This window comes from Tinamus guttatus, unplaced genomic scaffold, assembly GCF_059628265.1.
Source record: "Tinamus guttatus ecotype Peru unplaced genomic scaffold, ASM5962826v1 Tinamus_guttatus_pri_ptg000533l, whole genome shotgun sequence".
Classification (NCBI taxonomy): Eukaryota; Metazoa; Chordata; class Aves; order Tinamiformes; family Tinamidae; genus Tinamus; species Tinamus guttatus.
Genome location: NW_028289067.1, coordinates 240,746 through 268,425, shown reverse-complemented (window position 1 = coordinate 268,425; position 27,680 = coordinate 240,746). Strand labels below are relative to the sequence as shown.

Below are 27,680 nucleotides of genomic sequence, written 5' to 3'. Positions count from 1 at the left end.
GAGGGAAAGCGCTCGGGACACAGAGGGCCTCCAATTGTGGTGGAAGCGGCACCTCCAATGCAGCAGCCTGGTTTGGGGCTCGGCAAGGACAGGTCTGGGCTGTACCGTGCCACCCTGCAAGCTGCAGCCACCTACTCACTCACGAGCTGCAGAGATTTATGCACCAGTGACCTGCAGTTATTTACACACCTGTGAATTGCATTTCCTGCACCAGAGAAATGCAGTGATTTACACACCCACAAGTTGCATTTCCTGCATCGGTGACCTGCAATGATTTACACACCTGCGAGCTGCCTTTCCTGCACCAGTGAGATGCAGTGGTTTACACACCCACAAGCTGCATTTCCTGCACCAGTGACCTGCAGTGATTTACACACCCACAAGTTGCATTTCCTGCACCAGTGAGATACAGCAATTTACACCCCCACAAGGTGCGTTTCCTGCATCAGTGACCTGCAGTGATTTACACACCCACGAGTTGCATTTCCTGCACCAGTGACCTGCAATGATTTACACACCCACGAGTTGCATTTCCTGCATCAGTGACCTGCAATGATTTACACACCCGTGAGCTGCATTTCCTGCAGCAGTGAGATGCCGTGAATTACACACTTGCAAGCTGCAATTCCTGCATCGGTGACCTGCAGTGATTTACACACCTGCGAGCTGCATTTCCTGCATCAGTGAGATGCAGTAATTTGCACACCCACTAGTTGCATTTCCTGCACCAGTGACCTGCAGTGATCTACACACCCGTGAGCTGCATTTCCTGCACCAGTGAGATGCAGTGATTTACACACCCACGAGTTGAATTTCCTGCACTGGTGACCTGTAGTGATCTACACACCCACGAGCTGCATTTCCTACTCCCGTGAGCTGCATTTCCTGCACCAGTGAGATGCAGTGATTTACACACCCACGAGTTGAATTTCCTGCACTGGTGACCTGTAGTGATCTACACACCTACGAGCTGCATTTCCTACACCCGTGAGCTGCATTTCCTGCACCAGTGAGATGCCGCGATTTACACACTTGCAAGCTGCAGTGATTTATGCACCAGAGAGCTGCAGTGATTTATGCACCAGTGACCTGCAGTGATTTATGCACCCACGAGCTGCAGTGATTTACGCATCCGGAGCCGCTGGGCGTTGCGGCAGCCGGGGCTTCCTGCAGAGGGGTTGGACACAGCCCAACCTCCAAAGCCAGGTCCCCGCGGTCGTTATCCCAGTGGCTCCAAGGCCGTATCCAGCCCTGGAACGGAGGCAGGAGATGTTGCAGCTGACGACAGCGGCTCTGGCTGTTATTCCAACAGGGCCGCATCTCCAGTCGCGTAGTTACACTGGAGACACATGCACTGTAGAATACAGCCAGGCCTCGGCGGCGCGTCCGTCCCACCGTGCGCTGCGAGCCCCTCGGAACAGGGAGCAGATCCATCTCTTCCCTTTGCCACCGCCGCGCGCTCGCCGTCCTCCCCGGCACGCTCGGCGCGGCGCCGGACAGGTGCCGCGCGCCCACCGCAGCTGCCCGGCGACGGCTTTAAAAGGCCCGGGAATGCGGCGCCGTCCCCAGGGAGAGGGCGGGGGTGGAAAAAAAAGAAGCCGCAGGAGCTAAAAAAAGCCCCCGAGGCCAAGCGGGAGCTGCGGAGCCAGGCGGCGCCCTGCTGTTCCCGGCTCTGGCATCCTCCGGGCACGGCCCGGGAGCCAAGGGCGGCTCCGGCGGGCGTTTCGGATGCAGCCCTTGGATGGGCTGTCCGCCCGCTGACCGGGGCACAGATAATTTAATGCCCTAAGTAATATTCCCAGTGGTGGCTCCCGGTCTCTCTCCCAGTGGGACTTTGCGCCCTGACAGGCTCAGCCGGGAAAATCCAACCCCTCCGGAGTGGCATTAAGGCCCCGGATGCCCATAGGGTGGTGTGTCCTCCACTAACCACCCACTTTGCTGCAGGATCCAGCTGGGATGTGCCAAGATGAGTCTGGATACCGCACTGGGCACATGGGGTGAGGGATGCAAATGATCCCGGCAACAGAGAGCGGCTCCCAGCAGAGCCAGCTGCATCCCGCTGGCCGTGCCTGAGCAGCAGTGCAAGCTCCCCTGCAGGCAGAGCAATGATAATGCTTCCCAGGGTGGAAGCAGGGTTAATTAGCTGTAACGAAGTGGGATGAAGTGACAGTGCAGAGCCTGGCTGCAGGGATTGCATTGCATGGCTGTCAGAGCCGAGGCCCGGGAAATGCCGCCTACAAACAGGCTGCGGTGACAGACAGGAGCCTGGAAGCACTGGGGAATAGCCTAATTTGGGGTGATTTGGCAATGTAGGGAGGGAGCTGGGGCTTTGCCAGACATCACAGAGTGCAGGGAGCCTGGAGAGGCTCTGGGTGTCCATGCGGACATGGGTGCAGGTGCATGCAGCTGCTCCAGGTGTCCATGGGCACAGGGTGCATGCAGCAGCTCCAGGCATCCATGCAGACATGGGTGCAGGTGCATGCAGCTGCTCCAGGTGTCCATGGGTGCAGGTGCATGCAGCAGCTCCGAGTGTCCATGTGGACACAGATGTAGGGTGCACATGGCAGTTCCAAGTGTCCATGCAGACATGGGTGCAACAACTCTCGCACCAGCCCAGTGCAGGACCTGTGCAGGTTGTGTCCTCATGGCCATCTAGAGCACAGCAGCAGTTCCCTGGCCCTCCAGAGTGCCCAGAGCAGGTCCTTGCAGTGACCCTGGCACCCCTGGGAGGACACTGAATACACTCAGCACAGCCTGGGCACATCCAGATGGGAAACACCATGGAGATGCAGATCATCGCCATGTGAGCAGCTCCCGCAGTCACTGGTGGACCAGGTGCAGAAAGTTGAGCCTTCTGCCACCAAAAGCCAGGATGAACCAGACCCAGGCATGTCCAGTCCCTGCTCCGGTCCCTCTCACTGACACCAACACCCGTGCCCATGCCTGCAAGCCCATGAGGTGCTGAGCGCACCCATCTCAGGAGCTTTCCATGGGTTTGGATTCCTCCTCAAGGGCTCTGCGCTTCAACACGGTGCTGGGAGGCCACTTCCATCTCATGGGCATCCACCTCAAACCTCAGAAGAAACAACCATCCAGCGCCTGCTCATTCCTCTGCCAGCAATCGCTACCCCACATTAACCTCAACCCAACCCGCAGTTCCACCAAGGCATGTGCTGACTATAAATGCTCCTGGAGAGCAAGGTGCAACTAAAGCTGCTTCCTCCCTTGCTGGCCCTCACGCTGGAGGACGGAGCAGTGGGCCCTGCACTTGGACGGGTTTCATTCAATATTCCCATTAACCGCTCAAATGATGGAGAGGCCAAGCGGGGCAAGGAAGCGGGGAGCTGCAAGGAATTTGGTGATGCCGTGGGTGACGGCGCTTGCTCAGGTGCAGGGGCCCATTCGTGCAGGGGCGAAGCGCGCAGGAGCGCAGCAGCCGCCTGGTGCACGCTCGCTGCCCCCGGGCTTGCACGCTCCGCAGAGCCGCCTCGGCGCAGCTGGGCTGCTGAGAACTCCCTGTTCCACCCCAAAAAACCCTCCTGGCTGCAGCTGGGGCCAGGCACAAGCACTTCCCCGCTCCTCCTGTACCAAGTGGTCCCGTCTCGCTCCAGAAAGGGCTCCCAATGGCGGCATTTAGGGGGTTTTAGGGATGCTCCGGCTGGTGGGATGCTCCGGCTCACCAGCACGCCGGGGGAGGCCAAACAATACTTCAAGCCGGAGCCGCTGGGTGATTAATGAGCCCATTCATCTCGTTAGAGTAAGCAAGGCGGCCGTGCCCGGCGCAGCGGCCGCATCCCCATCACCTCTGCAGCCGCAGGGGCTGAAACCGGCCCATGTTGGCCAAGTTCAGATAGGAAAAAGCAAAAATCCCACCCAGGAAGCCCCTGGGGATCCAGCTGCCTGGAAAACACGGGCTGAGAGGCCACCGGTGACTCCTTTTGGCAGGGCTACAATGCACCAGGACCTTGCAGTGAGCAAAGGGGCTGCCCCCAAGCAGCGCACGCCTCTGGGGACGGCTGCGCTCGGTGCTTGGATGTTTACAAAACCCAGGAATCTCATCCCGCTCCGGAAATCTCTCCGGAAAGCTGCCTCGCACGCCTGCGGCAGAGGACAAGCACCTGGATACTGCACCTCCCTGCGCTGGCTTTCCCGGGATCGGGCTGCTTTGGAAGGCTCCAAGGGCTCAACCTCCCTGCAAGGCGCTCTTGGCTTTTGCTGTCGTGGCTTGTGCTCAATCCAGTGCCTTTCCTGGGGGAGCAGAGCTTGAGCAGACTGGGAAAGACCCCGAATTGAACAGCACAATGCTCCCAAATCCGCGCCGCCCTTCCCAACCCGGCAGCTTGCTCCGTCACAGGCACCTGCCCCTCAAACTCAGATGGATCCGCCCGGGAAAGATGCGAGGGAAATTATCTAAATTAATTCCCTAAGTGCATTAGGCAAAGTGCATTAGCCCCCGCGTGAACGATGCCGGCAGCGATGGGAAGGGACACGGGCTGCTCCGCACGGCTTCGCTGCGGGCGCTAAGGAGCCCCGATCGGATTAGCGTGGCGTGGATGCCGCGGAAGCAGGATGCCACAGGGAAGCTTCGCTGGCTGTTCCTGGGCACAGCAAAGCACCTCGGTCCCCGTGTTTACAGACTGGGATTTACAGCTGGAAGAGGAGGCCGGAGCCCAGGAAAAGCGTTTTTCCCAGAGGAGCTGGTGTGGGCTCTGCCCGGGGTGAGCGCTGGATGCGCTTGCAGCTGGAGCTTGTTTAGCTTCAGCTCCAGCTCTGGATCTTGTTACGCTCCTGGCTGACAGGCACGAGCAAATCACATTTGTATCCGCGCCGGCGGCTGCGAGCCGGCACGCCGAGCCCTTTCCCTGCCCCTCGCCCCCTGCATCCTGCATCTGTGGGGATGCTGCAGGGATGCAGGCAGCCCTGGCCACCAGCTGGCCCCCTCCAATGCCTTCCTCCCCCGCAGCTTCTCCTCTTCCTCCCTGCTTTTTTGCAGCAGATGCATCACTGGGGTGCCCCGAGGGTGCAGCGTGGGGACCTGTCCCCATCGCCAGGCCCCGCGATGCTGCCAGCTCAGAGGAGGCTGCTCCCCCCTTCCCTGCGCACCACAAGCTGCTGCCGGCGTTAAAAATATCCATGGAGCCGTGAGTCATCCTCGCCCGCAGCGGCTGCCGGGGGGCTGCCGGGGGCCAGCGCTGCCCCCCGGCTCGGCACAGCCCACGGTTAAATATAGCCGGTAAATATAGCGAGGCCGAAGCTGCAGCACGCACCCCACGGCCCGCTGAGCCCAGTCCTGCTGCTTCCATCTCCTGGGTTGCAAGAACCTGCAACCCGAGGTAGCCCCATAATTAGCTCATCTTTTATACAGGGATAATGACCGCGGACGGGAAGGAAACACTTCTGGGATGGCTCTGCTCTCCTGATGTTATTTTGCTCTGGGTGCTGTTGCAGGAGATGAATGAGGCGCTCAGCACCGCTGGCAGCTGCGCGAGGGCAGACGGCGGGCACGGCGTGCAGCTCTGGGCGTGCTGCGTGGATCCGTGCACGGAGCATGGATCCAGGCACGGCATGCAGCTCCGGGCACGGCGTGCAGCTCCGGGCGGGCTGCGTGGCTCCATGCACGGAGCATGGATCCAGGCATGGCATACAGCTCCGGACACAGCGTGCAGCTCCGGGTGTGCTGCGTGGCTCCATGCACGGAGCATGGATCCAGGCATGGCATACAGCTCCGGACACAGCGTGCAGCTCCAGGTGTGCTGCATGGCTCCATGCATGGAGCATGGATCCAGGCACGGCATGCAGCTCCGGGCACAGCATGCAGCTCCAGGCACGGCATGCATCTCCGGTTGTGCTGCGTGGCTCCATGCACGGAGCATGGATCCAGGCACGACATGCAGCTCCGGGCACGGTGTGCAGCTCCAGTTGTGCTGCATGGCTCCATGCACAGAGCACGGCTCCGGGCATGGCATGCATCTCCGGGCGTGCTGCATGGCTCCGTGCAGGGAGCATGGCTCCAAGCACGGCATGCGGCTCCAGGCACGGCATGCAGCTCCGGGCATGGCATGCATCTCCGGGTATGCTGCATGGCTCCGGGCATGGAGCACGGCTCCAGGCATGGCATGTGGCTCTGGGCACAGCATGCAGCTCCAGGCAAAGTGCAGGGCTCTGTGCACAGCGCACTGCTCCAAGCATGGCATGCAGCTTCAAGCACAGTGCATGTTTCGGTGCACGGCTCCAAGCACAGCACCCATTTCTGGGCACGGTGCATGGTTTTGTGCATGGTGCATAGCTCTGGGCACAGCAAGTGGCTCTGAGCATGGTGCATTGCTCTGGGCATGGTGCATGGCTCTGGGCACAATGTGCAGCTATGAGCACGGTGCATGGCTCTCTGCGTGGTGCACAGCTCCAAACACAGCACGCGGCTCTGGGCACGGCATGCAGCTCCAGGCACAGTGCATGGCCCTGTGCATGGTGCATGGTTCTGGGCATGGCATGGTGCCCATGCGTGGCATGCAGCTCCATGCACGGTGCAAAGTTCTGGGCATGTCACACAGCCCCAGGCACCGTGCAATGCTCCAGGTGCAGCCTGCAGCTCCAGGGATGCAGCTCACAAGGGATTCAGGAATTGCGCATGCAAACGCAGGGCCGGTGGGAGCAAGAGCTGGTCTGCAAGCGAGGCCTCAACCGCAGCCTCCAGGGCCCCCGAAAAGTACAAGGCTCCGGAGGGGAATGCGCCCAGAGAGCAAATTCCCAACAGGAAGCTCTGGGATGGGGAAAGCAGCAGCCCGGTGTCCTGGCCAGCAGTGCCACGTGCGCCCGGCACTCGCCCCTTCCCGCACGGAGATCCGGGGCGGATCGGATGGGCTCGGGGCAGGGGGAGCCCAAGTCAAGGCCGCTTCCTGTTGATGTGCTCCCGCCGCAGGACGAGCGGCGCTGGGGCGGCCGGCGGCCTCGTCAAGGATTTCCCGTCGGCCGGGACATCGCGGTCTTCTCGGAGCAGCGGCCGCGGGCCGGGCTGGCAGCGCTCCTGGCCGCACGCGAGCCGCTGCCAAGCGCTCCGGCCGGCTCCCGCGGCGGGAAGCCAGGGAAGGAAGTTGTTATGTCGGCGGTAAACAAATGGCGAGGAGCAGATAAATGGCTTGTCACGGCGGCCGGTGCTCCCGCGGGGCTCGCGGGGACGGGGGCTGCCCATGACGGTGCTGCTGCTTGTGCCGGCGGCATTCCCAATGCCATTGGAATTCCTTGTGCCATTGGCATTGCCATTGCCCATTCCAGTGGCATTCTCCATGCCATTGGAACTTCTTGTGCCGGTGGCATTCCCCATGCCATTGGAATTCCTTGTGCCATTGCCATTGCCATTGCCCATTCCAGTGGCATTCTCCATGCCATTGGAATTTCTTGTGCCAGTGGCATTCCCAATGCCATTGGAATTCCTTGTGCCATTGGCATTGCCATTGCCCATTCCAGTGGCATTCTCCATGCCATTGGAACTTCTTGTGCCGGTGGCATTGCCTTTGGCATTGACCGTGTTGGTGGCATTGCCTGCACTGGTACCGCAGCCCATGGTGGTGGCACTGTCCATGCCAGAGGCATTTCTTGTGCAGGTGGCATTTGCAGAGCACCCGATGGTGACACTGCCCCTACCAATGGCATTTCTCATGCTGGTGGCATTGGCATCGCCCATGCTAGCAGTATACCCCTTGCTGGTGACACTGCCTGTGCTGGTGACACTGCCCATGCCATTGGCGTTGGCCATGCCAGTGGCATCGCCCATGCTGGTGGCATCTCCCTTGCTGGTGACCCTGTCCCTCCTGGCGTCATTTCCCGTTGCACTGACACGTGCTCCAGTTGCCGTGTAAGTTGCCCGATCCGGGATCCAAGGTGCAGCAGTGCCTGGAGCGGGTGCCTCCGGCCATGCCCCATCCAGCGCCATTCCCTGAGCTCCTGCCACCCTCCTCCGGACACAGCGGCTGTAAAAACGCTCCGTTATTATTAGCAGCCTCCCCGGCACTCGGATGCCTTCGCCTCAGGCCATGGGGATATTTATAGCGGCGAGGAGCCCAGCTGCTCCGGGCAGCACCACAAATTCCCGCTCTGCTCCCGGTGCCACAGCAGGGACCCGGCTCCGGTCACTGACACCGGGGGACAAGGACACATCTCTGCTGCAATGTGCCGAGCTGGGATGCGATTCCCAGCACTGAGCAGGGAAGGGAACCGGCGTTCTCACATCGGGGCTAATGCAATCTGCACGGTGATTAGGGAGCTCATTTCTCAGCCTCGGATTGATCTGGGAAAATTGAATTCCCAGCCATCTGCAGCTGGGGAGGAATTCAATTTGGGAGATGCTCGCGGGAGCTGGCCCCGCAGGGCCGCGCCGCCTGCACAGCCACCAGCACCCGCCGCCTTTGCTCACCGGGCATGGGAAAACTGCAGCTTTGCAGAAAGAAAAGCGGGATGGGGCCGGCACCCAGACCAAATCCCAAGGAACAGCCCTGGAAAAGCAACCAGCAGCGGCCCAGCCAACCTCACTGCGCCCAGGTGGTTGGAGCCGGGCAAGGCAAGGAGGAAGAGGGAAAGGCAGGAGGGAAACCTGCGGAAGGAGGCTCGTTCCGGCCTCCGCATGCAGGGCTCATTAGCCCGTTGCCGCGAGGGCAGCCGGTTCCCTCGTTGCTAGGATCTCCATCTGCGCCCGGCATCTCCCGGGCTCTGTTTACTGCTTGGTGCCCGGACGGGCTCCTTGCGACCCGCTCTTTGCCAGGCGTGAAACTCTCAATGGCTCTTTCGGGCTCCAGCAATGCCCAAGCGGATGCAAGGAAAGTATCCTTTGGGAGTGGACGCTGCATCTGGTGCATCCATGCCCCTCATCCGGAGCAGCCCTGCAAGCTCAGGGATGCTGCAAACTTTGGGAAACAATCATGCACCTGGAAGGAGAGGCCGGTCTGGCTCTTTTCGGGGAGGCTTGGGGATGATCCGGACTCCCAAGCCCGGTGCATCCCTGCTCCAGCCGTGCCAAGCTGCAATGCACGCCAGGCACCCGCGTCTGCTGCCGACGCAGCCCGGCAAGGTGCCCGGCACCAAACCCGGCCCCTGCTGGGGTTTTAATCACCGCGATTAGGAGAGCAGACAGCGGCGATTATGGGAAGAGGAGCTCATTCCTCCATCCATCCCTCCACCCATTCCTCTCTCTATCCCTCCATCCATTCCTCTCTCTATCCCTCCATCCATCCGCAGGGCACAGAGCGGGGAGGGCGACACATTAACACCTTCCTGGCCACCCCTGGGATCAGGGGGTTCCTGCCATGCCCTGGCTCTCCTTGTGCTCATGGCCACCAGCCTGTGTTGCCTTTAGGTGCAAGACGGACAGAGGCATCTGCAGGGACCTGCTCGAGCCAAGGGGCAATGAGAAAATCCACCCTGTGGCTATGGGGCAGCTCCCCACATTCCCGCTGCTCCCGGCCGCTCGGTGCCTGGAGGAACACGGTAGCTCCAGTGTAATCAACTCTTGGATGCCTGGATCCAGGCCTGAAACCACTCACCCACCAGCAGTGCTGGTTGGAGGCTAAGAGCAATGAGCTGTGCCCGGGTGAGGGTTTTTAGGTCCCCGAAAGCCCCTTTTTAGGTCCCTTTTTGGGTCCTCAAGCCCCAAAAACGCATCATGGGGAGGTGGGAAACTAGACTGCAAACCCCCAGTCCCTCTGGTTGTAATCCCTGGGATATCATCCCGCTGCCCCAGTCCAAGGACATTGCTGGGACGGGCGAACAGGTCCTGGGGGACCCCGACACCTCCCGCTCCACCAGGAAGGAGAAACACCAGCAACCCCAACCCGCTCGAAGGGCCCGAAGGCTCCGGCACCGTCCGGCCCTCGCTCAGTTCCTTTCTCCCCGTCAGCAGCTCTCGGTTATTTCCCGTCGAGCGTTTCCTTCCCCTCTCTGCCCCATGGAAAACGCACGGATCCCTGCTGTGCTCCGCTCGCCCGCGGCCCCGCGCGCTCCTTTCCCGTTCCAGATAGCTGACATTGCACTGACAGGTCACTTTGCAGGAATGAACTCGTCCAACCCAGCCTTTCCCCAGATTTCTGGCGTGTCCGAGGGCACAGGGAGCCGAGCACACATTCACCACCGGCTAGGGGTGCATCCTGCCCCCCTGCACGGCAGCAAAGTGCATCGGGGAGGAAAAGCCTTGGGAACCCCTGCCCGAGCCTCACTGCTCCCCACACCACACAGATGGGAAGACCTGGGGAATAGGGGAGCGCAGAGCTGGGGACCCCCACCCTGGCACCACTGGCCATACAGGACCCCACATACTTGGCACCCAGATGCACAGGACCTCCAAACCGTCAGCAGAGCTGGGTCCTTCATGTCCCTTGTCACCCCCAAGCCCTCAATGCTCCTGAATACACAGGACCCCCCAAATTTAGCACCCCAGGTGCAAGGCTTCCCCCCATCCTCTGCAGCACCAGACACATGGGACCCTCATGTCCCTGGCGCTACATGTACACGGGACCCCCGAACCCTCGGCACCCCAGACACACGGGACCCTCAGCACCCCCATCAGCCTGCCCCCCTGCCCCCAGGACCCCCAGCCTCTCCCCACGGCGCGACGGGGGCTTACGTTGTCATGCAGGGTGCCCATGGCGCGGCTGCGGGACCGGGACCGGGGCCGGGACCGGGACCGCCCGCCCGGCCAGCCCATTTCCTCCGGCGCTGCAGAATCCGCGCCCCCCCGCGCCGGGCGGACACGGAGGGACCGAGCCGCCCCTTTGCCCACCCCCCCCGGCCCACGGGACCCCCGGAGGGACGAGCGCTGCTCCCGTCGGGGCTCCGATCCGGCCTGGACCCCCAATGCAGCGGGTGGCCCCAACACCCCGGGGTCGCAAGCAGGGGGGGACCCGGAGCCCGCAGCCCCTCGTACAGCACCCGCGGGCCACGCTGCGCACAGAGGCCCCCCTCTCCCATCCCCGGGACGGCTCGTCCCGTTCCGGACGCTCCGTGCCTCAGTTTCCCCGTCGGACAGCCGGGACGGCCGCTCCCCGCGCGTTAAACCGGGGTCCCCAAAACGCCCACCCCACCTTGGGGCCGGGCAACGAGCGGGCTCAGCAACACAGCCCCGCTCCGCTATCCCACCCGGAGGACCAAAGGAGACCCGGGACAGAGCAGATCGGAGGTGGGGGGGGGTCGCCGCCGTCCCTACCTGTAGCGCCTCGGAGCCGGGCGCGGAGTCCTCCGCCTTCAAGAAGACCTGCTGGCCCCGTCTGAAAAATTGAACGAGGGCGGTGAGGAGATGCTGCAGCACCAGCACCATGCCGCTGCCCGGCCCGCTTCGGCCCGCTTCGGCCCGCTTCCCCCCGGCCCCGCTGCCCCCGCCCCGCCGCGGCGCCGGCACGAAGCCTCGGATCCGGCTCCGCTCGGGTCCGGCTCGGCTCGGCTCGGCGCGGCGCGGCCGGGCTGCCCGCCCCCGGGCAAGGGGGGCCCCGGGCCGGCGCTCCCCGCCCCGCTCCGCCCTGCGCTCCGCTCCGCACCTGCTGCGCGCGGGGCAGCGGCCGCGCAGGGTCCTACGGGCCCCGACGGGGGCCCCGGTGGGGCGGGGGGCGGCAGGGACCCCGGCATAGGGAGGGCAAAGGGGAGGTGTCCCCTGGTATAGGGCAGGCAGTGGGGCAGGGGCTCCGTTATGGGGCAGGGGATGGGGCAGTGTCCCCTGGTATCGGGTGTAGGGGGTGGCAGTGTCCCCTGGTATTGGGTGTGGGAGGGGGCAGTGTCCCCTGATATGGGACAGGGGATGGGGCATTATCCCCCAGTGTGGGGCAAGTGGTGGGATTCTATTGCGTGGTATGGGGTAGGGAGGGCAGTGTCCCCTGGTATGGGACAGGCAGTGGGGCATTGCTCCCTGGTGTGGGGCAGGGGGTGGGATTGTGTCCCCTGGTATGGGACGGGGAGGGGGCAGTGTCCCCTGGTATGGGGCAGGCAGGGTGGCAGTGTCCCTACCATGGGGCAGGCAATGGGGCATTGAGCCCTAGTGTTGGAGAGGGGATGGGGCAGGGCCCCCTGGTGTGGGGCAGTGTCCCCTGGTATGGGGCAGGTAGTGGGACTGTGTCCCCTAATATGGGACAGGGGTTATCCAAGGGTCCTGGATATAGAGTAGGGAATGGGGCAGTGCCCCCCCAACCCAGTACAGGATTGGGGAAGGGGCAGCGCCCCCCAGATATGGGATTGGGGTCAGGGCAGGGTCCATGGTGAGGATGGGAGATGGGCCCATTCCGAGGGCTCCGGGGGTCCTCACACATCCTCGAGGCCCTGGGCCTCAGTTAGTGACATAGCCCGGAGGTCTCGGTGGCCCCCACCACCCTGCCCCATGCGGCACCCCATGGCGAGATGCCCCCTCCTGTACCATCCCCCCCAGGAAACCCCCGTGCTGGGCTCCTTTCTAGGTTTCATCTCCCCCTCAGCCCCCCAGCTGGCAGCCAGTGTCCCCCTTGGCTTGGGGACATGTCCCCCCACCCGCCTCCGTCCCACTTGGTCCCCCACCCCTAGGACAAGGCTCCCCATCCCTGTCTCTGTGGGGTCTCTCCTGCATCTCTTCCCTCCAAAATGCTTTCCCATGCGTTTTGGCTGGATGCAGGATACATTTTCCAGGTCTTCCCCTGGAGGAAGGCCCATTATCTTCCTCCCATCCCATCAGCCTCCTGATATCTCCAAGTCACCATCAATCCTACACCCTGCCAGCACCCTGGGGCAGGGGGGACAAATCAGGGCTGTCCCCCCATGCAACAGCTCTGCAGCACCAAGCAACTGCTGTGGTATCGGTGCAGGAAATGGAGGCACCAAAGTGTCCTGATGTGGCTGGGCCAAGCTCTGGAGAGGTGCAGGGATCACGCAGGGACGGGCAATGCCAGGACCCTCCGCGGGGCTGCCCCGTGCACTGGTTCTGCTGCCCGCACCCTTGTCCATGCACTCTTCACCCTAAGCCTTGCACCCCTGCAGCCTCATCTGAGCAGCCTGAGCCTTGCACCCCTCACCTTGCACCCCTGCAGCCTCATCTGAACAGCCTGAGTCTTGCAGTCCTGCAGCCTGCACCCCTGCAGCCTTATCTGAGCAGCCTGAGTCTTGCACCCCTGCAGCTTTATCTGAGCAGCCTGAGCCTTGCACCCGTGCAGCCTGCACCCGTGCAGCCTCATCTGAACAGCCTGAGTCTTGCACCCCTGCAGCCTCATCTGAGCAACCTGAGCCTTGCACCCCTGCAGCCTGCACCCCTGCAGCCTCATCTGAGAAGCCTGAGCCCTGCACCCCTGCAGCCTGCACCCCTCACTTTGCACCCCCTCACCTTGCACTCCCGCACCCCGAATCCTGCACCCCGCACCCTGCAATTCTGCACCCCATTCCCTGTCTCCCACAGCCCTTCCCCCTTCACCCCTGCACTCCACGCTCCGCACCCTGCATCCCACCCCGGGCACCTTGCACCCCCGCACCCCCGCACCCCTGCACCCGTCACCGTGCACCCGCTTCCCGCACCCGCCACCCCGCTCCTTGCACCCGCACGCGTCCCCTGCGCCCGCATCCCGGGCGCGCTGGCCCGCGGAGCGCCGAGGACACCTAGTGGCCATCGTGGCGACGGTCCCGGGGGGAGAGTCCCTGCCCCACATCAGCCCCGGGACCACCGGGCCCTGCGGCAGCCGGGGGTCCCTCCTCTGGGCGAGCTCAACCCTTACGAGACACCAGAGAAGCCACAATGGATCCATGGACCGCTCCTTGCTCTCAGGAAGATTGGGCCTTGCAGGGTGCTCAGGAAGCTGCTCACACATTCCTCATCCTCCCTCCCGCATCCTTCATCCCACAACCTGCCTCCCATCCCCTTTCACATCTGCTCCCATCCCCATACAGTTCGCCACATTGCAATTTCCCCCTATAAAGACAAGATTCACACAGCAGGTCGGACACTCTCCAGTTCTCCCTTACTCCTTCTGGCCATGAGGAAAAGCCTGTGGAAAAGCTCCAGCCTCACTTTTCCCAGCTCCCAAACAGACGCAGCGCTCCAGGCCCCCCACACCCGCTTAGGATCCAACGCGGTGCAGAGAAGAGAAGGACCATCCGGCACCTTTATCCATCGCCTGTCCATCCTGTATCCATCCTTTATCCATCCCTGGATTTGCTCTCCAGCCCACGGTCGATACATGAGCTCCTTGGGGAGCCGGCGGCGCTGGAGAGCTGCCAGGCGCTGGCAACCGCGCTGCGCCCGGACGCTATTTCCTTGCATGCACGGGAGCAAAGTTCACTGGGGCTAGTAAATATTAACCCTTATTTAACGCCTGGGCGCCGCTTGTCCCACTGCGCTGAACATCCGGATGTGGCGCTTTTGGCAGAGAGCAGAACGAAAACGCTGGTGATAAAGTGATGCAACGGAGCCAGGGGGTTTCCAAGGTCCCGTTGCACCTTGCAATGCAACGTGTCCTGGAGCACCATCCCCGGCTTGCACTGGGGACACTGGGGACACTGCGGGGATGTGCTGCCTGGTGCATTCCCCCGTTGTGGCGCTCCAGGCCGGAGCCCTGGGAACGCGGAGGCTAATCGAGCTGTATCTGCGGATAAATAGAGGCGTTACATCCCCGGAGCTGCTAATCCGGGCTATTCTGCCAGCTCGAAATCCAGGCGGAAAGAAATCCAGCTGCTCTCCCGCTAATCCGCTCGGGTGGCCGGGGGGGCCATTCCCAGCTCCCGCCAGCTGCAAAGCTTCTCCCTACACCGGGACGTCACCCTGGGCTGGATGCGGATGCGTGTCCATCACTCATCCGTGCGGCAACGGCTCCTCCGCCCTGGATGTGGCAATAAATGCGCCCTGCCCAGCACTGCCAACCTGCTGCCGTTTATCATGTCGTGGCACACGCGTGTGTGCACAGGTGTGACTGCATGTATGTTCATATGAGTGCATGCACAGCATGAGTTGCACGTGCATTATTGCATATGGGGGGTTTGCATGAGGGTTTGTATGCATGGAGGTGGTGCATGCACAGGAGGGTCATGTGAATATGAGGTGCATGCATTGGGGGGTTGCATGCACAGAGGGGTTGCATGCATGTAAGGAGTCGAATGCACAGAGGCTGCATGCATGTAGGGATGTGCATGCATGGAGTGTGTGTATGCACAGTGGGTTGCATGCACAGGGTGGTGCATGCACGGATGATGCATGCATGTTTAAGGGCATGCATGCAAGTGAATTGGGTGTGCTAATTGCACATGGAAGCGTGTGTGAGTGCACGGCTGCACAACTTGGCTGCTGCTCTGGTCTGGCCATGCACCAAGGGGCAGCGCTAGGACCTCAAGCTGCACTGACCCCCAGATTTTAGCTCTTGGGAGACTCCAAGGCCTCCCTGCTCGCTGCACATTGCTGCCAGCAGCGCTGTTAGCACATGGAAACCATGGAAATATCAGCGTGTCGATGCTGTACGGCGAAAGCTTCCTCCAAACCTCTGACTTTGCAATATGAGGGGAAAATCTAAAATAAAACAAGAAGTCTCTGGAGAATGGGGGGATGCACCATGAGAGTGAGCAGCCAGCGTTGGGCACCTTCGTCCTGCCAGTGCTGCAGTGCCAGCAGCAGCGCCCTGTGGATCCGAGGAGCGATTCCCAACACTTAATTCACTCTGGAAACACGGAGCTAATCCTGTGCTGAAATCTAAATGCGGCCTCACCAGGCGGCTCCGGCCTCGTGGGACGAGCAAAGCTCCGATCCATTAAACTCCTTTCCTTGGAGCTAAGGGGATGGTTTGCCGGGCACAGGGCCAGCGGATGGACTGGGACTGGCTCCTACCGCTGCACTCGGGGCTAGGAATTCGTCTTGGCTGCATCACGGATTTGCACACAGGATCCCAGCTGCAAAAGGCTGCAATGGCATTTGCCCAGGGAAAGAGGAGTGAGAAAGGGGCCCAGGCGTCCTGGCACCTGCGAGGTTTTACAGCCACCATCACAGTCAGACACCGTGTGTGTCCGGAGGGAGTGCAGGGATCTAGGGGACACGGTGCATCTGGGAGACGCGGTGCATCCAAGGAGACACCATGCATGCAGACAGACCGCGTGTATCCAGAGGGACCGCGTGTATCCAGAGGGACCGCGTGTATCCGGAGCGACCATGTGTATCCGGAGCGGCAGCATGTGTCTGGAAGGACAGCATGTGTCCAGAGGGACAGCACGCATCCGGCGGGACAGCTTGCATCCGTGGGGACAGCACATGTCCACAGGGACAGCATATGTCCACAGGGACTGTATGCATGTGGTGGGATACAGCATGCATGTGGAGGGGCCGCGCATTCCCGGAGAGCCCGCTGGCATCCGGGGCATCGCGCCCGAGCGAGGCCAGTGTGTGCGGAAGCTGCGTGTCCCTGAGCCAGCTGCACCAGGACCCCGTGCAATGTCAACCAGCCACCGTTCCCTCCGTGACTCAGTTTCCCTCAAAGCTCTACAAGCCAGAGCATTTGCACAGGTTTATGTGACATCTCTGGGTGTTTTTGCCTTGCTGGGAGCCTTTTTTTTCCCCACTTTATCACCGCAAATATATTTTCTGACATATTGCAAAGACTAAATAAAACAGCCATCCTCTGAGTGCAGGGACAAAAAAAGCGGGGCGGGTTCTGTCAACTTTGGAAACTCCCCTTGGAATTTTGGCACCGGCCCTGCCATATCCCTGCCTCTGTGCTCATGGGTGTCCCCGTGTATGTCCTCATGTCCCCTCCACCTCTGCTTGATGCTGCCTCAACACTCCAGGCTGGTCCTAATGCCCTGTCCAGAGGATAAGGGGGAATGGAGACATCAAACCTTGGAAGGGAAAGGTTTGAACAGAAGCAGCTGGAAAGGAATATGGCTCAGCACCAGATGCAAATCACCTGGCAGACAGCTCAGCACCCAGGGGAGGAGCGATGCTCTGAAAAGCAGAGCTGAGCTAAATTGCTCCTGAGCCCTGATCGCAGCACACACTGAGCCCCGATGCGGGGGATGCTCCGAGCCCTGGTCCTGGGGATGCTCCGAGCCTTGGTGCTGGGGATACTCTGAGCCCTGGTACTGGGGATGCTCCGAGCCTCGGTGCTGGGAATGCTCCGAGCCCTGGTGTGGAGGATGCTCCGAGCCCTGGTACTGGGAATGCTCAGAGTCCCGGTGCTGGGGATGCTCCAAGCCCTGGTGCTGAGGATGCTCCGAGCCCTGGTGCTGGGGATGCTCAGAGTCCTGGTGCTGGGGATGCTCCGAGCCCTGGTACTCAGGATGCTCCAAGCCCCGATGTTGAGGATGCTCAGAGTCCTGGTACTGGGGATACTCTGAGCCCTGGTGCTGGGGATGCTCCGAGCCCTGGTGTTGGGGATGCTCTGAGCCCCGATGTGGGTGATGCTCCGAGCCCCGATGTTGGGGATGCTCCGAGCCCAAAACAGACAGATTGGTTGACCCAGGTGAATGTCAGACCCCCCTTCACCCTCTCAAACTCCTCCTGTCCTGGCCAGCCGGGCTCCCACACCGCTCTGCGCATCCTCCCCTTGTCTCCAGATTCCTCAGGTCTTTCCAGCCGATGGTTGCTGCCTCCTTTGGGCTTTCACCGCCTTCCTCGTGTCCGTGCGTCGTCTCGGCGAGACACCGCAGCCGCCTGGGGACCGTCCCCGCGCTGGCTCCGCTCCATTAGCGCCCATCACCCCCGGGCCAGGCTGCCGGCTGCAGTCGATGGATATCGACCCACTGGCATAAAAGGGGCCGATACTGATTTATGCTGGGAGCAGAGGGACTGCAAGAGCCTCTGATCCATTTCTGCTTGGAGGATCTGGGGGGAAAAAACACTCACTGCCTCTTCCCATGTCCCCAGCGTTTTCCCCCTCTCTGGGCAAATGCCCGTTCAGATCCTTTCCCTTCCCATCGCCTTCCCAGCCGGCAGAGCGCTGCCGGCAGCAGCACCTGCCTGCTCCAATTCCCGCTCATTAGCTGCCTTTTGTTAACGACACGGCCGCTCGCCAATTTAACCTGGATTAGAACCGGATCACACGCTCGCTCTCCTTTCTTTTCTTCTCCAATTAATTTGTTCCTCATCGCCATCTCCAAATTAATTCGTCAGGCGCTCGTGGCAGGGGCGAGCTGCAGTCAGCGCGCGTGGCCCGCGTGTTCGCAGCGGCTCCGGGAAGGCAGCGAGGACAATTAGCCTGCAAGGAGCAGCTCTGCGGGAAACGGAGCAGGAATTATTGCCTGGCGTTGCTGGAGAGCTGGGGGACTCTGGGGGTGCAAAGCTGCAATGTGGAGAGTAGGGCTCTGTGCCCAAATACCCCATCTCATCCCCATGGAGGTGACTCCAGGATCTGGAGGAGACTGAACCCTCCGTGCATGGAGGAGATGCCCAGGAGGGAAGGACCTGGAGGTGGCTGAAGGGACATGGGGTGGCCAATGTGTGGGATGCTCCCACACCCACAGGGTGTCTCCTCTTGTCTCATTGCTCCTGGCACCTCTCCCTTTGCCCTGGCCATGGGCTCAGGCCGGGACCTTTCATCACCTCCACCGTGCCTCTAGCAAGCAAGAAGTGTCAACTCAGGGACATCTCAGCTGCTCTGAGGAGCACAGCTGGCGCGGTGACAGCCACAGGAGCTTGGGAACAGCTCCACAGAGATGTCAGGTGACAGCAAAGGGACGGGAAGGAAGAGCGATGCCAGCTCAGAGCTTGTGTCAGATTGGCACGGGGAATTAACAGGCTCATGCGGATGCTCTGCAGGCAAGATGCTCTTGCAGGCTGGGAGCATCCCTCACACCGAGGCTAGGAGCATCCTCAGCATCAGGGCTCGGAGCATCCCCAGCACTAGGGCTCAGAGCATCCCCAGCACCGGGGCTAGGAGCATCCCCAGCATCAGGGCTCGGAGCATCCCCAGCACCAGGGCTCAGAGCATCCCCAGCACCGGAGCTCAGAGCATCCCCAGGACCGGAGCTCAGAGCATCCCCCACACCGGGGCTAGGAGCATCCCCAGCATCAGGGCTCAGAGCATCCCCAACATCGGGGCCTGAAGCATCCCCAACATCAGGGATTGGAGCATCCCCAACATCGGGGCTCGGAGCATCCCCAACATCGGGGATCAGAGCATCCCCAGCACCGGGGCTAGGAGCATCCCCAGCATCAGGGTTCAGAGCATACCCAACATCAGGGTTTGGAGCATCCCCAACATCGGGGCTTGGAGTATCCCCAGTACCAGGGTTCGGAGAATCCCCAACATCAGGGTTTGGAGCATCCCCAACATTGGGGCTTGGAGTATCCCCAGCAACATCGGGGCTCGGAGCATCCCCAGTACCAGGGTTCGGAGAATCCCCAACATCAGGGTTTGGAGCATCCCCAACATTGGGGCTTGGAGCATCCCCAGCAACATCGGGGCTCGGAGCATCCCCAGCACCAGGGCTCAGAGCATCCCCAGCACTGGGACTAGGAGCATCCCCAGCATCAGGGCTCGGAGCATCCCCAGCACCAGGGCTCAGAGCATCCCTCACACTGGGACTAGGAGCATCCCCAGCATCAGGGTTCAGAGCATCTCCAACATCAGGGTTTGGAGCACCCCCAACATCGGGGCTTGGAGTATCCCCAGCACCGGGGCTCAGAGCATCCCTCACACCGGGGCTAGGAGCATCCCCAGCATCAGGGTTCGGAGCATCCCCAACATCAGGGTTCAGAGCATCCCCAACATCAGGGTTTGGAGCATCCTCAACATCGGGGCTTGGAGCATCCCCAACATTGGAGCTCGGAGCATCCCCAACATTGGGGCTAGGAGCATCCCCAGCACCGGGGCTCGGAGCATCCCCAACATCGGGGCTCGGAGCATCCCCAACATCAGAGTTTGAAGCATCCCCAACATCGGGGCTTGGAGCATCCCCAGCACCAGGGCTCAGAGCATCCCCAGAACCAGGGCTCTGAGCTTCCCCAACATCGGGGCTAGGAGCATCCCCAACATTGGGGCTAGGAGCATCCCCAGCACCAGGGCTCGGAGCATCCCCAACATCGGGGCTAGGAGCATCCCTCGCTTTGGGGCTAGGAGCATCCCCAGCACCAGGGCTCGGAGCATCCCCAACATCGGTGATCAGAGCATCCCCAGCACTAGGGCTCGGAGCATCCCCAACATCGGGGCTCGGAGCATCCCCAACATCGGGGCTCGGAGCATCCCCAGCACCAAGACTCAGATCAACCCTCTCCCAGGACAGGCCACCCACTGCACACCCCTGCGCAGCCTGGGTCTCCACCGCTGTGCCGCCAGATCACCCATTTTGCCGAGGAACCAAGACTGCACAGTGAAACACGGCATCTTCCCACAGTGCCGCCCACGCAGGTCAGCTCCATCCCCGCTCCACGGCACTGGGCAGCGGGGAGGCCAGGCAGGTCTTGCCCTCAGCCCCCCAGAAGGTTTAACACAGGGTACAGCACAGGGTGTACGAGCTAAAAATATACTGTGACTTTTCTGTATTTGCTCTAATGAGTCATTCTTTTAAGTAATTTATTGCTTGTTACATAATCACTTTCATTTTCAGTGCTAGAAAATGGATTTTTTTCCCCATCTTTTAATGAAAAGGGCAGTTAGCAAATCCTACAGTCACACAATAATTAAACAGTTTCCCAAACTTCTCAGCAGATGAAGCCAATATTTTTTTTTCATTTCTCCCCATTTGCTTTACTTTTGAAGTGCAAACAGCTCCAGGGACCTAGGTGCCCGCGCAGACAAGGGTGGCGCTGGGGCTGCGGCTGGGGCTGCCCCTTCTCCTCCTTCATCCCTGCCAGGTGCTGGGATATATCCCAGATATATTTGGGATCTCCTTTCTAGCTCTCTGCTCACAGCCACTCCACATGCAAGAAGTGTTTGGCCCGACATAAATCACAGTGTGGGAAACAGCCCGACCTGCCCTTGTCCTCCTCCTCATCCTCCTCCTCATCCTCCTCCTCATCCTCCTCCTCATCCTCCTTCTCCTCCCCAGCACCCGCTGGCTCTGACGCCAAACCCTCCCCACCATCCAGCCTCTCCAGGGGCAGGTCCCACCTCTCTCCATCCATCGCCCCTCATTGCAACCCCACCATCCATTTACGTATGCATATATTCTTATATATATGCATAAATGCAAATATGTATATAGGCAAACATGCACATATTGGCTAGGACAACACGGCACCATCAACCCATGGCACAGAACGGAAAACGGAGGCTCTGGCGAAGCCACACGGAAGGCAATGGGAGCTGAGGATGACAGGGGGTCTCCAGGGTCTCAGCAGACCATGGACCAACCCCTACCTGGAAAGCAGAGCACCCGACACGGCCATAAATAAGAGGAATTCGGTGGCTCCGAGCCCATCGATTTCCTGCCGCAGCCGGCACACGCGGCCAGCAAAAGCCTTTTAAGAGCACACGGATAATAGGTCCTGGGAACAGACGGGCCGGCGCGGGAGCAGCAGGACCCTGGAAGGAGGCTGCTCTTTATTCCTGGAGATTAATATAAATGGAGACAACGGTGGGAGACGGTGCTCGCCAAGGGCTGGCTGCATCCCGGCTGCCGGAGCGCGGTGCCGAGCGCGTGCGGCGGCGAGGCTGTAGACGAGGAATTACTACAGCGAAATGTCTTATTTGGGTAGAAATGCAATTATGCTAATTAAAGCATATCCGTAATTACGGCACTTAGTGGTGGCCCGTAAGTGTAGGAGCACGAGCGACTTGGGAGAATACAGGGAGGCGGAGGGCTGCCTGTCCCTGCGCCGTCACCTCTCTTGCTGCTGGGATGAGGGTCTCTCATGTGGGTTTCCCATGGGAAAAGGGGCTGGATGGGTGCAGAGAGATCCCAAAAGCAGCCGGTGAGACATCCGGAGCAGCCTGGGATGGGGAGGGAAAGGGGAAGCAAAGCAGGACCAAATGCATCACCCAGTCCTGTACATGCAAGGGCAGCTCTGCACCGGGCTGGAAATACAGGGGCAAAAAATAAAAGGCATGAGGCAGGGGTAGCTCAGGGGAGGAGGAATCATGTGGTTACCCCTAATTCTCCCATGAGTTGCTCTTGGATGAATGCAGCGCTACAGACATTGCCAGCTCATCTTTCAATTAGCAGGTGGAGCTGATAACCAGGAAAAGAAGGAGCTGGCGGCGGTGTTTTATGATGTGCGCTCCACCTTTGCGGCCGCCGTGTTTTCTCTCTTTATTTTCCTCCTCCCCTTTGCTAATGCAAAGGGCAGACGCCGGCCTCGCTCGCCGCAGCGACGGCAAGAGGAAGGCGCAGCCCTTTCGCACCCGCACGGAGGGAATGTGACGCAGGAATGCAAAATATCAGGGATAACAGAGCCGGCCCTGGAGTCTGGGACATGCGGGAAGGGAAAGGATGTGGTTATGGGTCTGGTGGCACCTCAGCCTGTGAGCGGGAGGGATGGGGAGACTGGAATCCGTCTGGGCAAACGCACTGAGCCCAAATGCAGTGCAATGTGTGCGTGTGTGTACTTGTTCACACCACCTTTCCCAACCTGTTCCTCCTCATGCCACTGCCACCGATCTCACCCGGCACGGCCAGGCTTGCACTGAGCCTCTCCGAGGTCACAGATCCAGCCATTCCAGCAGGGATCGAAGCAGCAGCGCATCCCAGAGCTAGCACCATTCCTGCTGCTCTGCCTCAAGTGTGATGGAGCATCTTGTCCCTTAATGTCCCATCCAAGCCCCAGCACCAGCACGGCCCTGCTTGCCCTCCCTTTGATGATGCGAATGAGCAAAATCTGCATCAATTCAGGAGATGCTTGACCCTAATCAGCTGCCTTTGCATTTGGAAGCCTCCTAACTCCCCACGCCTGCAAAGCCCCGCACGCTTCCACCAGCTCCATGCGGAGCACGTTTACCCCTTCCCGTGCAGACAGCAGATTCACTGATAAGCGATGCCACTCACAGGGAATTGGCACCTGTAATTGCTGCCCGCCACCAGCCTGAGGATGCTGAGCCGGGATTGAACGGCTGCAGCCCCCTCGGCTCGCGTCCCGCTGGCAAGCAAGAGCAGGCTCGTAAGAAACCCAGTAATTAACACATTGCAGGAGCCCCAGCCTTGCAACGGGAGGGAAACTGGGGAAATGAGAGAGCAAAAATTTAATTAACCCAGGTTGTTAGTGCTCCTCGCTCACGCTGAGCGCTGCTCGAGTTGTGGCGTCGGTTTAGCTTTCCCAACCCTCTCTGGGAGCGGAATTTGCAGGCGTCAAACCCCGTGGGGTCTGTGGCTGGCACAAGTAGATGCAATCACGCACCGGTGTGGCTAGAGGCAATTGCAGCCTTGGGCTGCAGCTGCAGGACGTGCAGGCGTCCATCACCCGGGCATCTGACACTGTCCGGCCAAGGACAGTCACTGGCCCTGGAGAAGCTGCCCTGCGAAGGCCTGCTCACTTCTCATCCAGGCTGCCACAAAATACCCAATGTTTCAGTCCCCGCGAGAGATTGGGAAGATGCTGGAGCTGGAATGGTCCCACTCCACCATTCCCAGCCCCATTCCAACCAGACGGATGGCAAAGCGGGCATGGAGAGAGCGCTCACCATCCTGGTCATGCTGCTGGGATGGAGGAGCTGCTTGAGGCTGCGCTGGGTCCCCAGCCCCAGGGAACCTTCATCGTCACCTTAAGCTTGATCCTCACTATCATCTTCACCCTACACTTCATCCTCACTGGGCCCTCATTCCAATCTTCATCCTCACCCGGACCCTCATCTTGACCCTCATCCTAATCTTCCTTCTCACTCTGATCCTCACTTGGGCCCTCACCCTAACCCTTGCGATGGCTCTCATCCTCACTTGGACCTTCACTCAGGCCTTCATCCTCACCCTGACCCTCACCTGAACCCTCATCCTGACCTTCATTCTCATCCAGATCCTCACCTGGACCTTCATCCTCACCTGGACACTCATCCTAAGATTCATCCTCACCCAAACCCTCACCTCGACCTTCATCCTCACCCGGACCTTCACTCAGGCCTTCACCCTCACCCTGACCCTCATCTGAACCCTCACCCGGACCTTCATTCTCATCCAGACCCTCACCTGGACCTTCATCCTCACCTGGACACTCATCCTAAGCTTCATCCTCACCCAAACCCTCACCTTGACCTTCATCCTTACCTGGACCTTCACTCAGGCCTTCACCCTCACCCTGACCCTCATCTGAACCCTCACCCGGACCTTCATTCTCATCCAGACCCTCACCTGGACCTTCATCCTCACCTGGACACTCATCCTAAGCTTCATCCTCACCCAAACCCTCACCTCGACCTTCATCCTCACCAAGCTCCTCCTCCTGACCTTCATCCTCACCAAGCTCCTCCTCCTACCCTCCATCCTCACCCTGGCCCCGCAGCACTGGGAGGTCCCATAGCACCTATGGGTGGCTGCATTCATGGAGCCGATCACTGTCCAGGGATCCATAGCACCCGGCAGGACTCGGTCACCTCCAAGTCCCCACTTGGCCGCCCTCCGTCACCCGCCTCCGGTGGCTGCTAATAAAGTCATCGGGAGATGTGTCATCCCTCCCGGAGCTGGGAGATTAAAGCAGCTGCTGGCGCCAACACCTCCCTCCATCCGCACAGATTCGCTTTGCTTTTCCACACTTGGAAAGGATGCTCCACTCATCCGAAGCAGCCGTCGCTTCCCTGATCCCTGCACCCATTGTCCGGCCTCTACCAGCTCATGGGAAGAGGGGAAAAAAAATCCCTTAATCATCCTTCAAATTCTCTTTATAAATAGCTCCCAAAGGAGCTGCTGCTTTCTCCTGCCCTTCTCGGGCAAAGCTGTTTTCTAGCTCCTTTGGGTGGGAAAAAATAAATAAATTGAATGAACGGATGTAGATTCTGAAGCATGCTGCAAAGCTGTCCTCGTTGCATGAAAATGCAGGTGCCAAGCTGATCACTCCCCACACCTCCCCACGCAAGCAACCCAAATGGAGAAGAAGCAAGCAGCAGGGTTTGGTGTTTTCTGCAGAAAACCCATCCTCCTGAAAGCCACCCTCATGCGCACACCGTTTTTTCTGCTCAAGCTGTGATGAAAAAGCCAAGCCGGAGCGCAAAACACTCCCTGCAAGCAAAACGCTTGCAACTTTTCCAATTCCCTCCAGCTTTCCCCTTTCCATTTTTCCAGATCGGCCCCAAAAACAAGGCGGCCACCATGGAAAAGGCCTGGGGTGATGGGAAGAGCTTCCAGAGGATGCTCTGGCTCCAAGGTCCAGGGATGGCCAACAGGGAGATGCAACATCCCCGACGTGGGTTGCAAACCTCCCGCTGCCGTGCGGTGGCTCCGGGGGCTGTTGCAAAGTGCTGTTCATCCTTGGCCCTGCTGTGGATGGGGACATTAAGCAGGACAGCTTGGCCCTTTGCCGGAGGGAGCTCCCGCCGCGCCGCCCGGCTCGCTTCCCTGGCTCCGGACCAGCGCGGCTCTCAGGGAGCCACGTGGGAGCCGGGAAGGAGACAAAAGCGAAATCGAGTAACAGAGTCGAGAGGGAGAGCGCGGCGGAGGATTCCCGGAAAGGGCTGATGCATCCCGCGCTTCCCCGAGGAGGAAACCAAACATCCCCCAGGCGGGAACTGCCGGAGCTGCTCTTCGGCCCCACAAGGAGGAGGATGGGGAGACGGGATGCTCCAGGGGCCATGGAGGCTATCCAGAACCTCCATCCAGAAGGGATGGGGATGCTGGCAGCAAAGCAAGGGGATGATCCCAGACAGGCCTGAGGTGCTGCCGAAGGAAGGACCCGCTCCTCGCCTTGCTCCAGAGCCAGGGCCAGCTTTGCACATCCAGCACATCACTGGCGCTAATTAGAACATCAGCCAAGGCGGGAGGTGAGGAGCTGGACGATTTGGCCCTGTTTTGCACCATGCGAAGCCCATGCTTTGCCAAAGAACTCCTAGATTTGCAGCACCCCTGGGAATTGCAATGTCCAAGCTGCCCGGACAGTGCTTGCAGCAGGGATGTGTCGGGAGGCAGGATGGTTTGCAGGCACGGATGCGCTCCGGATGCTTCCCGGTTGACAAGTGCCAGCACGGAGCCGCGGGGATGTCGGAGGTGCTCACAACGTCAGCACGGCATAAATTCGGGATAACATCACTTAGGTCATGTGTGAGCCGCAAACTCCCCCAGCTGCCCTTCTGAGCGTAAAATGGAAGATAAGGGGAGATAAAATGGGCACATCGGGGGCGGCGCTTCGTGCAGCACCTTTGCACAAGTATTAATGGGGGCACACAGCAGGGCCCTGACATTTGCCGAGTCCCTTGAATAACAAGCACAAATGTTAACGCATTCCCACAAAGATGCGTAAGAAAACATTGCTATCTGCTCATCCCAGCGCCTGGAAGGGCCGGGGGATCCCCATGGCATGGCCAGATCCCATGGCATGGCCAGATCCCCATTGCTTGGCCAGCCCCGCATCCAGGACAGGACAGAGCCGTCCCTTGTCCCAGCTGCAGCTGGAGCCCGATGCAAGGTCTCTCCCTCAGCATGTGCCAGGCACGGCTGTGCTCACAGGGCTGGCAATGGACCTCAGCAAGCTGCAAGGGCGCTCGCCAGCGCAACCGCGTCTGCAAGCGGCTTTTCCTGCAGCCCTGCCGCTTGCAGCGACTGTCCTTGGCCTCACCCGGATGCATCAGCTTTGCTTCCAGTTGGACTTTCTCTCCAGCCCGGTGCATGCAGAGCCGGGGCCGTTTGCCCCGTGCACGCCAGTGCCTGCACGCTCTGCTCACGCCGCATGCAGCGGCGGAGGGCGGCGAGAAGGAGCAGGGTGCTGCTAACAAGGCCACTTTGTATTCCCTTCTCCAATTAAATCCCCGCTCTCCCTCCCGGCATCCTCCTCCAGGAGCAGGGCTATCCGTGATTCCCCCCTGCCGTGCTGTGCTTTAGGATGCAAATGGGATCGTGGTGCAGGAAAGCCGGCAGCAGGTTCGCCTCCCGTTTTCCACGGCATCTCTCGGATGCAGCGCGCCGCTAACCAGGTCAGGAGCGAGGCGACGGGGAACACACTTCCCGCGAGGGGAAAGCACGGAGGAAACGGGTTAAAACTTGCCTGGATAACACAAAATGGCACTTGACTGGATGTCACATGATGCTCCCCTGAAATAAGTCGGAACTTAACGAGGGGGCTGCGCTACGCACGTGGAAGGCGAAGAACCGGCAAACGGAGATCGCAGCTTGCAAGCACCCACGGAGAGTCCCCACCTCTGCTGGGAAGGGACGTGCGATCCACCGCGTCACACAAGCTTGTGCTGCCTTCCCTTCCTTCCCCTTCCCCCCGCACTTCCAAGGCTCTATCCATCCCCGAATCCCGGCGCGATGCTACACGGGCAAAAAGGTCTGCGGGGAGAAGCCAGCGGTGCTGCTGTTAAAGCCCGATCGCGGCGCACGAGGGCGAGACGTGGCACCGTGTGACTCCCAGCACTTAGCCAAAGTGCCACCTCGATGTGCCCGGGCACAGCCGGGAGCAAAGAGCGGCACGGAGGGATGGGAGCACCAGACATCGCTGGTGTTGGGGGGAACGTGCACTTTGCAAAGCAAGGACAGCACCCCAGAAAGCTTTTTATCCTCCGCATGCAGCCCTGGGGCACACAGGAATATGGACAAGAACCTCCTTGGAACAATATGAGCAAGGTCTATGGGCAGAAATTATATTTTGGGTAAAAGAGGGAATCCTTTGGTTCACCATCCTTCACAGATCCAACCTTTCTGCCCTGGTG

The 27,680-nt window shown here is 60.3% G+C and overlaps 1 protein-coding gene across 1 annotated transcript in view; it reads right to left on the bottom strand.

Annotated features, from left to right (window-relative positions):
- The window catches only part of PDE2A (phosphodiesterase 2A), a 42,932-nt gene that overhangs the window by 13,400 nt on the left and 1,852 nt on the right, over positions 1–27,680 (bottom strand). Inside the window, exon 2 of the mRNA XM_088534072.1 lies at positions 11,189–11,249. Within this exon, the coding sequence (XP_088390198.1) occupies positions 11,189–11,249 (61 nt within the window). The remainder of the gene's footprint in view (positions 1–11,188; positions 11,250–27,680) is intronic.